The sequence below is a fragment of the Amblyomma americanum genome, chromosome 3 (assembly GCF_052857255.1).
Source record: "Amblyomma americanum isolate KBUSLIRL-KWMA chromosome 3, ASM5285725v1, whole genome shotgun sequence".
Lineage (NCBI taxonomy): Eukaryota > Metazoa > Arthropoda > Arachnida > Ixodida > Ixodidae > Amblyomma > Amblyomma americanum.
The window spans coordinates 135,047,572-135,061,697 of NC_135499.1; the positions used below are offsets into that span (position 1 = coordinate 135,047,572).

At 45.8% G+C, this 14,126-nt stretch overlaps 2 protein-coding genes across 4 annotated transcripts in view; both read right to left on the bottom strand.

Moving 5' to 3' along the window:
- The window catches only part of LOC144123332 (chitinase-3-like protein 2), a 100,161-nt gene that overhangs the window by 30,387 nt on the left and 55,648 nt on the right, over positions 1-14,126 (bottom strand). The window contains exon 1 of one of the 3 annotated variants that reach the window (XM_077656185.1): positions 3,251-3,476. The exons of the other annotated variants lie outside the window; for them this stretch is intronic. The gene's annotated coding sequence lies outside the window, so the exon portion shown is untranslated. Of the gene's footprint in view, positions 1-3,250; positions 3,477-14,126 lie in introns of those variants that run through there. 3 annotated transcript variants of the gene reach the window in all.
- LOC144123333 (chitinase-3-like protein 1) overlaps positions 11,772-14,126 on the bottom strand; it is a 28,008-nt gene continuing 25,653 nt past the window's right edge. Inside the window, exon 4 of the mRNA XM_077656188.1 lies at positions 11,772-11,882. Within this exon, the coding sequence (XP_077512314.1) occupies positions 11,868-11,882 (15 nt within the window). The 3' untranslated portion in view covers positions 11,772-11,867. The remainder of the gene's footprint in view (positions 11,883-14,126) is intronic.

Below are 14,126 nucleotides of genomic sequence, written 5' to 3' on the forward strand. Positions count from 1 at the left end.
TTAATGGCGCGTGTTGAAGAACGCATAGACATGTGTAGTGCGTTCGCTTTTCAAGATGCGTGCGGAATGTCTATTCAGGGATTCTTGGAACTGTTATCAGTGTGCCTTAGGGAGACTCACGTCCTCGGGGAGGAAAAAGTGTATTTGCAAAAACGCGGTGTATGCATTGGTTCCTGTGACACGCCCTTTCTTAGCAATTTGTACTTGGCCCGAAAAGACAGGTCGGGTAACGTAAGCCGCACTGGTAAAAGTGTTTAGGTATGGAGACGACTTCATTGTTCTTCATGACTGCCTAAGTAAGAATTCACCAAGAAGCAATGATGGAGGAGGTGGATCTTCTTGCTCAAGCTTTGCAGCCACTTACTGTCACTCATGAGCTTTCTGTTCTATAGGGCCTCTGAGATTTTTGGAACTGAGACTTGAGTTTGATAGTGGGCATACTTGTGGGACATGAACCTAGAGAGGAGAAGGCACCACTCCCGTTGCAACCAGCTCACTCAAAGCTGACAAAAAAAGCTATTGTCATCTTAATTGGGCCTGAAAAATGCCCTAAAGACGTCGTGCGTTCACAAAATGAAATTTAGCTACCTGCGCGAGACAAAATGGCTTTGCAGTGCGTGCACCCCTCACACTTGCTGGTATCTGTAGCTAAGCAGATAAAAAAGCACCTGAAAATGGCTAGCTAGGCCTTTAGCAACAGGAAGTGCCAAAGAAAAGGAAAGGAAGCAGGGATTGAGGTAGTGTCAATACCGCTTATTCATAACGTTCCTCATCACCTAAAAAGAATTGGTCGAAAATCTGGCTTGAATGCGGTGTTTACTGCCCCTAACAAACTGAAAAGCCTTTGTAGACGTGTGAATGATAACTCGGTAAAAAGGGGGTGCACGATAAAGCACCAAAGCCCCTTTATGGAATGTACTGAAGGCCTGGTGTATTCGTTGCCACTGACTTGTGGAAAACATTATATAGAACAGACTGGTAGATGCATGAACGAAAGTCTATTAGAACACAAAACGAACGTTTAGGGAACCATGTATAAATATAGGGATTCATTGCAGAGACTGTCCGTCAAAAACCTGTGCACCTGAACTCTGCAGTTGCAAAGTACTAGCGAAACAAAAAGAGCAGCTGTTCGGGAAAATCATCGAGGCAGCTCCGATACCGAGGCTGCGCACCACTGTACCGGCATGCCTACAGTCGTGCTAACAAAGAAAGAACTTCACATGTTAAACATTCACCTCCATTCACCTGAGTGATTCACTTCCAAGCATGGTTACAAAACTTATTCGGTCATTGTTGAGTGCATGAGTGGTATGGGTGTGATGCATGTGGCTGGAGAGATAATACAAGAAGCCGTGTTTATGCGAAAAAAACTGAGTTATAAATCAGCGCCTGTCTCCTATTCTATCTCGCCGTTCTGGGCTGTTCCATCCCAAATGAGTAACCAACGTGCCCAAGCTCCTGTCCTGGCAAATCATATGAACGCCAGTCGATTCTTACAGCGAAGGCTGTTTTAGCTTTGCCCTATTCGTTTAGAGGAGCGTGTCACAATAGCAAAACGCCCCAGATAAGCTCGTGCTGCAGCGGTTTACGCCTGGTAGAGGCCGTTCTGAACGATCTTCGAGAGCTCACAGTTCAGCACCTGCCACGACAGAACTTTTTGGCAGAGGTCTCTCCTAGCGCAGAACGCTGTCTTCAACCCCTATGGATGGGACCGGAAAGAAGCATGAACACGGTATCAAAGTTTTTCAGACACCAGGAGCCTAGAGTCGCCATTCTGGATTGGCCAACACAACGGCCGAAACGAACAGCACTCGCACGAAACGAACAGCGCCCGCCTTCACGCAAGCTGTCTCCCATTCAGAGCAAGACAATATCGGCAACAGAAAAAGAAAGAATGAATCACGACGACCACCCGCATCGATGTTCGCATGTAAGAGCTCCCTCGTGGAGTTGTAAGCAGCCACTTTGACGTCTTAAAATTTACAAGGCCCGAGAAGTAACCGCGAAAAAACAACTGTCGCTTTAGAAGTTATTGCCAAGATGTCATTGCGCTTCTTTTCTTTGAAATTCTCTCTGCAGAGACAGGCGAAAAAGAAGCCGCCGTATTGGATTAAATGGTAGACACCCCGTAATTAGCAATCAAGTGGATGGGAATTACGGCATTGCTTTATTACCGGGTTCCCTATACTAGACTTAACCGACTAACGCGAACAATTTTTTATACTAAAATGTTCATTTAGTACCCTTGCTGCCATTTATCGGCAGACCAAAAAAATTAGGGGACACTTAAGCTTTGCCCTAACGCGATAGCGGTAATGAGTTAATGCCCATATATGCAATATTGCTCCTTCTCTACTTAACATTCTTACCCAACAATTCTGGTCAAAACCATTTTTGAATGGGAAAGAGTGTATGAACGCATTTTTTTCCATATATTGCGAGATTTCAATGTAACAAACAATATACCCGCTGATCTCCCATCGGCAGGCTTGCATTTTTTTGCTTGTAACGCTTTTCCTATCATCAAAAGCGTTTCCCATTGGTTTTCCGTGGCAGTCTTAACTGCTCGCTTCGAGCCACGGAAAAAAAAAAGTTTAAAATATTTTGCAATACAACAGAAGAATGGATCATTGCCTTCAAAATTTCCATTATAGTACTTCACAATTTTCCAATACTCAAAATTTTGTCCGAGAACGTTGCACGTGCGTAGATTCCTGGGAGTACTCATAATACTCCTGACGAAGTGGCGCAGTCGTTAAGCGATGCCCTACGGCGGCAGGCGCTACGAGCGACGGTGCTTGTGCGACACAGGTTGCTCTTCGCGATCAATCATTAATTTAACGGCCATCTGCCACGGTGCGCGATGTGCTGACAATCCGGTGAGCAAGTTGTGATGACGTCCCAAGGTTACGTGACCAAGGTGGCCTACCTGCTTCCTAGGTTGCTTCTCGGCGGATATTTTGTTGATTTCTCGCTCACTTTCAATGACGCCAACTACGACGCTGGATTTTCTGCGGCACGAGCTCCTTAACGCTTCGGGCGAACCTACTCGTATTAAACTAGACACAGAGTTCGAGTAAACGCAGACAAATTAGACTCGTATTGAACCAGAAATGACAATCGACTTTTGACGAGCCTGGCTCGTCCAAATCGATAGTATGTGGCATCTTGACGGAATAGGCTTGAGGGCGACTCCCTCAAGCCAGAACGGCAGAGTAACCGAAGGAGAGCTGACGCAGGGACTTACCGTCTGTCACTTTCCCCGACAAGTGACCTTTGGGGCGCCGAAGCTATCTTGTTCCTCTCCTATCAGCGTATGTAAGGCGGATAAATCAATGAATGATCAGAGCGCCTAACCCTCCTTCCAAACTCGACGAGTTTGACTCGCTGAGGGGCACACAGGACTAGCGATGCAAGCTTGTAGAAAGTAAACGTGCACGCACGCACACGCAATACGAGCGCGCACTCGCGAGCATATACTACACGCACAAAAGAACAACGTCGCCACAGGATTCAATGCCTTCGCGCCCGGCAGCCGTTTGTCGTGCTGGCGCCGAATGATTTGGAATACAGCGCTCGCTGAAGGCGGCACGGAGGCGCACTCTTGACAAAATTCATCCTCCAAGAGCCGTAAACGTCACCAACGCTCGCGTTTTTTTCAGAAAGGAAGCCTTTATTCTGTTTTTACTTCTTCCTCAATTTGATACGATAGCTTTCTTCACCGCGCACCTGTCTTCTCACGTGATATGCCGTGAGTGAGCGATGAGACAGCAAGAAGGGAGGAGAAAGTAAGGGGGGGGGGGGGGGGGGAGGGGAGCCTGCATGCTTAAATAAGGAACCGGATGCGCGTTCGGTGCAGTTTAAACGATGCTTATTCCAGCCGAGTCATCGTGGAAGTTGTGCCGGAAAAAAAAAGTTCGGCGTTTTTATGTTTCAGCAGGCCCCCTCAAAGTTGAGAAAGAAGTTTGGAGGGTCGCACTTTTGGCAACTTTGTTTGCAGCATAAATCGAAAACGTGAAGGAGCGTGCACGTGCTGTTATATATTGGAGCAAGGGTACTATATACGTGCGGTGCCTGAACGGCTGCAGCGTTTTGTGGCTGTAGATTCTCATAATGCGCTTGAAACATATGCGCCTTTTTGCAACCGGTAACACGGCTCCACTGCCTTTTCATTAACAAAGGCATTACTTCGATACGAGCGCGGTCATTGATGAGCCGTTTGTGGTTAGTGTTGGACTGCCGAGTAACCGCGCTGCCAAGCCAAATTCCTGCTGTCTTTTTATTGTCCTCTGGAATTAAGCCGCGACCGAGAGAACTACACCGCAACGATCTTTCTTGCCCCAAAGCTCTCGCCTCCCCCCAAAATGCATAGCCTGCACTGACTTCAGTTCAAGGAATCTTTGGATATGCTTCCGCCATGTTTATGAACCACCAGCTCCAGCAGTATGCATTCCGCATCTTTCCAGCATGGCAGTGTGCGCGATACTTGAGCGGTCCAAGCGCAGCAGACATCCTACGAAAGCAAACTTCCTTCCTGTGCGATCGAACGAAATCGCGCAGAGCACAGCACCGGAGCTTGCCTGTGGCGCGCATTAAATGTGAAAACTTCGACCGCGATAACCACTACTATCGAGCATGTGGTGCGCACTTCATAACTGGTAAATACGCAATTTCGACTGTCGAGTTTACGGTAACGGCGGAACAAGGATCACGTCACAGATCAACATCAACGTTTTGCTTTGGAATGGTGGTCACCCAAGTATTTTGAAGACAAAAACCCTGACTGAGACCCGTCCTACTTGGCTGCAGCGCCAAGCGTGAAGATTTCGCACTGCGCAACGAAAAGCGGCGAGCTGACGCCCAGTGTTGCCGAATCATAGGAAACCTTCCATATCGTGGGAAAATCAATTCACTGAGGGAAAAGGGGAATTATTTTGCATAACTCATTGAAAACGTGGGAAATTTTGGTTTCGCTAAAAACAGGTGTTCTTAATGTATACTTTCTCGGGAAGATGTGCAGAGATGAAGGGAAAATGGTGTTATCGTGGTGGCCTGACTAGTGTCGCGAGAAGAAATTTGACTTGATGTTTCCCTTTAATTTGCTGTCTAGCCTTGCATACTGTTGGGATTCAGGTAGCGTGGTTGGGCCGGAGAAGAGACGAGTAAGATCGGAAGAAGAAAACGTGGAAAACTTTATACAAAGGCTACTTACATACTGTACAAGTGAGAGCAACTGAGAGTGCCTTTCAGTAAAGAGAGCTTCTTAGCGGTCGGTAGTGTCTCGGTACTTAAACCAGCAGCTCGTTAAGTACCTTTCATATTCCCCAGATCCCTGGCTGGGGAATGCAGTTCGAAGAATGATGTTCAATCAAATATGCAGACGATGACACTGGTAGGACTGCCTACGGCAGGGCGGTCCTGATGTTCTCTCGCAGTTCGGTCGATGGAAAGGGAACAGGACGCGGTCACGTTGTCGTCAACACAGCCTCCAGGTGGGCGCGCACGTGGGCCTGGACTGCGCTTATGTGGCCCAGGAAGGCGTGTGCGTGACACATGAAGAGGGCCCATGTGGCACAGGAATGCCAGGCTGCCTCCCAGCAGGGGTTGAAAGACCTTGCACTTCGTCGTCTGATGACCGGAACGCGGAACCTTTGACGAAGGCGCAGCTCTCAGTCAATTTTCAACCCCAGCGTGACTAATAAGGACAACATTCCGTTCGTCGACCCGATAGAATGCTCGAACACGTGGGGACGCCTTTGTCGTCGCTGCTTCCGACATTCCTGCAGCCACGTTTCTTCTAGAGGGCTCATTCACCTTCGCGGTGGTTTTCAGGGAATCCTCCCCATATCCAAATTCGCCGAACTCAACAGCATGAACGGAGCGCGAGCACAACAATACAGAGCCCTGGCCCATTTAGGTTCATTCAGGTTTCGAGTGCTGCATCCTTGGATTTCTTTCAGCTATATATAGTGGCAGTGACCCTTCCATTAATTGCTTCCAACCATTCCCAGCTCTTTAGTCACACAACCCCCTATGTACGCATAGTGTTTTAAAGGAATTCCCGAAAATTTATACGGTCTATACAGGAGAGGCTAGAATGGAAATGGAAGTAGCCGAGCTGGTCCCCGCCCTAACGCAAAAACTAATAAAAACGAAGAGGTGATCATGCAAGAACAATCCAGCCCTTATGTTCATTATTAATAGGCGTTGTATTCATTTTATTTCACTCCTTCTTGTATTTATTACCTCGGCTGTATTCACTCTGAAATTACTATATTTTGAAAAATAGATTTGTGGGAAAAATTGGGAAATTTTTAGCCGACAACTGGGAACAACCAACTGGCCAATGCGGCAACACTGCTGACGCCCAGAAGCAGCATGCCGGGGCTGACGTAGCGTGGACGCCGATCCAGCCGTGCATAGGGTGCCTCGGTACGGTACCCCCGTAACCCCGATACCCGTATGAATCGATACGGGTGCCTCGATGCATTGCTCCGTATCGAGGCACCCAGTCGATCGTGCGCCACCTTTATGCCACCGCAGCTGACGACAGAAATAAACGTTTCTGCGCACTCTGTTTTAGGCAGTGAAGTTCTCCGAGGTCAATGAGCTGAAATTTAAACAATAGGTTTTGCGCTGACCCCTAAAGTAGAATTTCGTCTTCATCGAGCTACGCCGCTGGCAAGCTCTCATCTGCGGAAAAACGAAGGAAATGAGCAGCTAATTGGGTAATGCCCGCGCTCTTTGTTTCCAGTCTTCAACGGCCGATGGCCTTACACTTCTTAACCGTCCTTCCCAACAAACGTGCACTAATACGATCCATTATGATTTGTAGCACTCTTAAATGGACTGCACATTCGGAAGAGAAGACATTTCCACGGTAGGACGAGGAGGATAAACTTATTTTCGTCGACCAAGGTAGCAGTTGGTGTGGAGTTATAGCCCCATCAAATGGCCATAAGCCCGTGGCGTTCGGCGACTTCTAGGGCTCTTGTCACAACCCGGATCTGTGTGCCCGAGTCGAAACTGAGCAATGCGGCCTCCCACTGGTATGGATTCGAGAGCTGGAAACCTCGCGGAGAGGAGTCCTGAGCGCAAGCCCAGAGTATGAGGGATACAGTGGCATGTTGGCCACATAGTTGACAGGAGGGAGAGTAGACCTCAGGGTATATGCGGGCATATATCGCGGGGTTGGGGAAGGAGTTCGATAGGAGTTTCCTCCACGCAACCTTTTGGGGTTTGGTTAGAGAAATATATGCGGGGTGATATAGAAGTCTACCTAAGCGGTAGTGAATGGTTATGTCATGAAATCTAACCATATGATCTCTTGCCGTCCGCAGGACGGGCGACACCACATCCCGGTCGACGAATCTTCAGGCATAAAACCGCGAAGGAGCCAGTCGCAGCACGAAGCACCTCTGTTTATACCCGTCTCGATGCGCGCGCGGCAGCCAAGCAGCTCGTACACACGGCAGCCATGGAAGCGACCTGGTTGGCATGACGTCATCTGCAAGTATGTAAAGAACACCCCCATCCTTTCTACCTGAGCTACCTCATTGGCGGACCCCATTTGACCTCAACGAGGACCTACAGCGAGGCGTGGAAAAAATTACTGTTGTCAAGCTTAAACATGCGTCAAAGGCGCAAAACGCGTTTTGTGGACAACTACCGCCCTCTAGTGTTTAAAATTGCAATCAATGCCACTGCAGTCCGTAACTAGTCTTTGGAAGCAGCGCCACGTCGGGCGGTACGAATATTATTTGTCAGCGTTGATATTATACACTTTTAGTATACCGTGCAGTGTTACTGTTACCGGAGTACCGGGAACCCGCCCACCGCCAGTGAGCATGCGCAGATCGCCTTGAAAGCGCCAGATGGCGCCATGTACCCCGCAGCTACGTGCGCACCTGGCGTATAGCGACCAATAAGAACGTGCGAACTGGGGGTGGGTGGGCTCTCGGTACTCTGGTAACGGTAACACGGTACACTGTATGCGATAGGTGTCTATTGATACAGTCCTCTATCGGGACCCTACTCTTTTAAGCCGGTCTCACCGGCTTGAGTAGGGTCCCGATTGGTTTTTTCTGCTCCCAATAAACTGGGAAAAGTAAGGGCTGCAGTACAGAGGAAACGAGGGGAAGATTAGTAAGAGAAAATGCAATAATAAGCATGGGAAGAAATATGTTACCTCTAAGAAAGGTGCGATCTATTTCATCCCTTTTTCTTGTGGGCATATACAGTATTGTGCGTTTTTATCGTGAAGACTTTCAAAAGTTTCCCCGCCTCAACCGCTGGCTCATTTGCGATGAAACTGCACACAGAGCTTGCGTATTATGGTAACTTTTGTATCGTAGGAAGTTTGACAACGGTACTTACTTAGTTGAGCCGTGCATGATGCGAAAACATAATCGTCTACGTTGAGATCGGCAACCAAAACCCGCAGACGACGCTTTTTCGCTAAAGGGCGGCAGTGGCGCCATCTGTTTGCGGTAGCGCAAAGCGTCCCGACAAGGCCGTCGAGGAAAGCGTTGCAAGGAGCGCGGGCCGTTTGAATATGCCGTTCCTGTCGTTTCGTCTGCTTCTACTGAAGCGCTTACAACATTTTCGACTAATTAAGCGGAAAATATCAGAACAAATGATTTAACGAGGCTTTACCTTTCAAAGAATATTGTTTGCAATGCTCGCCTCGGCGGCCTTGTCGTGACGGTTTCCACTGCCCAAAACAGATGGCGCCACTGCCGCCCTTCAGCGAAAAAGCGTCGTCTGCGGGTTTTGGTTGCCGATCTCTACGTAGACGATTACGTTTTCGCATCATGCACGGCTCAACTAAGTAAGCACCGTTGTGAAACTTGCTACGATACAAAAGTTGCCATAATACACATGCTCTGTGTGCAGTTTCACGGCAAATGAGCCAGCGGTTGAAGCGGGGAAATTTTTTTAAGTGTTCACGATAAAAACGCACAACACTGTATACATCGGCCAGACAGGGCGGAGTATCAATGTTCGCCTCGCAGAGCATGCCAATTCGGTCAGCAGCAAAGAAAATAGCAATGTAGCACAACACTGCCTCGCGTGTAATTGTTCTCCGTTTTTTTTTTTTTTGACACTACAGTGCTGTTTGTTCATGATGACCAGCGCACAAGAGAGATCGCTGAGGCATTCCACATTCTCAGAAAGGGCAGTTGATGCGTGAGCAAAACGTCGATTAACGTGTCAAGCAGGGAAATGGGCTTGCTTCATTGTGGGTAGCGGGGTTGACGATAGCGCGCGTGCCTTGGAAATATGTTTCATGTTCTTTTTGGGGGGTTTTATCGCTTGTGGGTGATTGCAGTACATCGGTGTTTGACAAGACGTCCTCACACATGAATGTGTATTGTATAAATTGACTTCTTACTATCGAATAAAATTCAGTTGTAAGTTCAGCGCCTTCTGTGTGTCTAGTCTCGTCCTCTCTCTGTGTTTTTTAGCGCTGGTTTTTAATACGGTGGATCACCACCAACCCGCCCAATCCTCAGTTCTACAATTTCCCATGACGAGTGCAGCTTGGAGTTGGTGGCTAAAGGGTTAAGACTGCCAATAAAAGTGTATTCCTCCTCCTACATCACCCCACCTCCAAATGAGAGTGCATTTCGTCTAAGAGCCTGCTGAGAGTAGTAATTCACAATAATGTTTATTTGACCACCATAAAGTACATGGCGGCAGGGAGTCCATAGTTCGTTGTAAGTAAATCTAACAAATTTATTGAAATCGCTTATTTAGGCGCCGGAGAAAAATGGGTGCCTTCGAAGCTGTTGGGCCACTTTCATTGAAGTTATTGAGATTTTCGCGGAAACAAGATCACTGAGGGCACTTTAAATGAGTTTGAGTGATGTGTTGGCATGCCACATTATAACTAGCCCTTGGACAATATGGGCGCGCATTTCGGTACTGCTGTTTGGCAGGTATGCTAAGCGTGGTAAAATCTTTCAATTTCTAAAGAGTTCTGCTAAGCTTAAGATAAAAGGAAGAGTCAGCTCGGCCACATGCTTGAGCAAACAAAGCGTACCTGTGTTCTCCTACTTTGGATTTGTTCAACTAAAAACCCATGCTGCAGGTTTGTTTCAAGGCGGTTTCCGATCAATGTTATTGGATCATGTCCTCTTCGGGCTCTAGTGGTGGCTGTGCCTTAGTGAAGTTACAAGTTGCGGTAGTGGTTGTAGTGATGCAGTTCGTACTACTGGCTGCATAGCGATAGCACGATGAAAGACAGGGAAGAGCAGAATGCTCCTGCATTTCCTCCGCATCAAACTAATTGATGGTTCCTCAATTTTCTTTTCCTCTTTTTATGCTCACAGCACTCCAGTCCCGTTCACGCGGTAATGTATCAATACAGACCAACCTCAATTTGTTTTATTTATCCATAAAGGAAGTGAAAAAAGTCAGCCGCTATTTTGTTAGTATTCGCATTTACATGCGCGCATATACGCGACACACTTTAATGTGCCTTTGTAGCCACATATCTGAATTTCTGGAAAAAAATTCATTTTTAACAAAATGTTGACACGGTTTCAGAAAAGGTTTTTCAACAACCACTCAACTAGACAAAAGGATCCATGACTTTTTTACTTGAATAAAAAAGGAAAACAGACAGATGTAATATTCGTGAAGTTCTCAAAAGCATTCGGTAAGGTTTAGCTCTAAAAGTTAATTTACAAATTAGAAAATATACTTAAAAATGATGAGTTTGAAAAACTTTCAGAAACCCGTTTCTATGACAGTCACACATAAAACAAATCCTTTAAAATTTGTTTACACTGTTAACGGTACAAATCTTTCTGATGTGAACGCCTACAAATACGTCGGACCATGGGTCACCCGTTGCCTCAGCTGGACTAAACATGTATAGCTGTGCAACTTATGCTGCAAACTTCAAGCTGTTTTTCCTGAGGCGCACTCTAAAGCGGTCCTCCCCTTCAATTCGACTTCTTTCTTATAAATGAATTGCTCATCCTACTCTCGATTATGCATCTATTATCTGGGACCCCTACACTAAAGTAACATTGACAAGGTAGAAAAAGTGCAGAGAAAGAGGGTAAGATGTACTTATAACAAGTTTAAGCGAGCATCAATTAGTGGCTTATTAACAAGTGCTAATAACTTATCATCAATAACTCAAAGCAATCGTCTCAGCCACCTTAAGTTCTTATCTCAATTAATTAAAGTGCACTAAAAAAGTTGACCCTTCCGAAATCTCCTTCTCAACCAGATATGCCATCCAGGCAAAGGCATTTTTTAACAATGACTCCATTTCAGCACCGCAATAACTGTAATATGCCTTCTTTTTTCCCAAGAACAAAGCTGATTGGAATAACCTTAGTGACATTGAAGTCACGCAGCCATCACTGACACCGTTTGCTTCCCTGCTTCGGTAATGTTCTTAGATGTTGACGGTTTCTTTTGTTATTTATTGTGCTTCAATCGCCGGCTGTTTATTTGTACTTTGCCATTGTATTGTGTTCTATAGTTTGTTCTTCTAACGCCCTGCTAAAACCCCAAAAGATGTCGGGGTTGAAGTATAAATAAATAAATAAAATAAGAAGCACTGCGCCACCTCATTTACTGCTGAGGAACAAAAGCCTGGCTCAAGAAAAAAAAATATATTTATAGTAAAGAGTGGTCGGCATTGAACCCAAAGACGAACTCTAGAAGGAATATCTCACCTTGTCCATAACGTAAGCTTGCTAAAGAAGTGATCAAAGAGTAGAAAAAGCCGCTGAGTAATTTATTCGCTTTGCTACAACGAATACTTTTTATTGTTTGATGTGCTCCAGCTTGACACTCTTCTTCACCATAGCTGGCATGGCTTCCTTTCCTCTGAGATTCCGTCACTGCCGTCGTCTCTGAAAACAATTAAAAGAAGTTAATATATCGTTTTTTTTTCTTTTTGCCCGGTTAATTTCCAAATGCATTTCCTAGAGACGCGCTAATGTAATCACAGAATTTTCCATAATTCACTATTATCATCGCTTTTAATTTCAAGCACCTTTACGCACTGCGACAGCAAGCACTTGTGTTGTCAATTATGGTTGCTGTGCAAATAGGCGTGTTTCTTCAAAGGAATCAAACAAATAATTTTGTGAGGTTAAGCGTCCTGAAATGGCACATTGGCTATGCGGGACGCCACAGTGGAAGGCCCCTAATTAATGAGACCATCTGGGGTTCTTTAACGTGCGCTCGCATCGCTCAGCGTTCTGGAGCCTTTTGGGTTATAATTCTTATGACAGATCAAGGCTTAGCTGCACGAAGTACCACAGAGATTCAATGAAAAACCGGTACAACAACGAGCGATTGTTTATAGCACGAAATCGAAGCATAAAAAGCTTTTACAGCTCTAAGAATATTTCTATTTCAACCCAACGATGCACACGCTAATATTTTGTGCGCGGTCGTGTCGTCCTTTTAATATGCTCTCCGTCCCGCTAGTGCCTGTGGCAGACTTGCTCTCGATGACAATGGCCTGCAGCCCATCCCAAAACCTATTCCACAGCCACCAGTAGAAGAATTATAATATTGATTAAGGGTTCGCCTTAAAACCACGCCGGTTTCTTCAGTGCTTTGTCCGACCCAAATGGAAGATGTTCTATGCAAAACATTGTGTAGCGATTTCAGTGTTTTTCTGACCTTTTTAAGGAAGCCACTGGAAACAATGGCGACAGAGATATTATAGACACCACATTTGCTCCTTTTCCAACGCAAGCACTGAATAAGAAGCGGTTCTTAAAAATATTTAGTGGATAGAAGGGTGACACAGGCCTACTATGAGTAGAACCGGACGCTAAACACACGAATTTCCTTGATTGCCTAATTGTAACCTTCAACGCTCACTTGTAATTTTTAATTTTTGCTCCGGCAAAAGTCGGACACCCAACACGTTCACCTAACGCTGCTGATGCCTGAAACTTCTATTTCTTCGACTGGAGCTAGTTCTAGAGTCTGAAGCTTGCACGATGAACTCCCGTATTACAAATTCCTACCAACTTTCGCACAGGAGGAAGAAATTTGAACGGTGGAGCTGCACGACACGGGTTCTGTTAGCCAGACTAAAGAGATCTCAGAGACAAGACGATGGATGTGGCCATGAAAGATCCTGCATTGGCATTCCATTACGACGTCCATGTCCAACATTCGTGGATAAAAATTTTGAATATTCAAGAACTGTAAGACACTGGTATAGAAATATTGAAGGTTTTTGGTTCAATCTTCCGATATGTAGCAAAATCTTTCTTTTAGAGTGTTTCGATTGCTCGTATCGAGCAGTTAAGACTGCGGTAGAAAACCAAAGGGGCACATTTTTGGCGCCGGAAAAAATGTTAATTGCAAAAAAAATGCAAGTCTGCAAACGGGAGATCTGCGGTTATATATATTGATTGTTACAGTAAAAGCTTATAATATGTAAAAATTTGCGCTCACAAACTTTTTCCCGCTCGAAAATGCTTTTGTCCAGAATTGTTGGGCACGGCGCTTCTGATGGGAACGAACCAAGCTTTTTAGCTCCATTCCTTGCTCACAGGTCAAGCATTTTGGCTCTTTTATTCACTCGAAATACTCTTCCAGAAAAAAGATATCGCTAGCAAGTAGGAGCTTCGGAAAAATACCAATAATTAGGCACACAAATTTCATGCTTAAAGACAAGAAGGTTTCGCTGCTCACTAATAGGCGAGAAAATTCCTCGGTCGGGCAGTGCTTCATATGTGCGTTAACAGCACAGCTATACTCACTCAGTGTTCACATCTCTCACATTTTGCATATCCGATTTTTTGTTTTGCAGTCATCAGGTTGGCACTTACGTCTCCTTTCGTTGGTGGCATTTCCGAAAGAAGGCTCAAGTTGCGTGCGTAAAAAGTGCTCAATCTCTACTTCGATCACCTCCATAATTTTCTCTTCCCCTTCTTCGTCTCTTAGCGTGTTAGGTTGGAGCTTTCATTGTCAAACTCTTTATTTCGGCAGAAAATTGCCGATTTTAACTGACGTCTATGTGTCGCTACGTTGGAGCAAATGACGGCAGAGCGTTCGCAAGGCTAATCCCACCAGTAGCTAGCATGCAGGGACATAAAGAGCCCTTCTCCAGCACCCCCTCTCCAAGT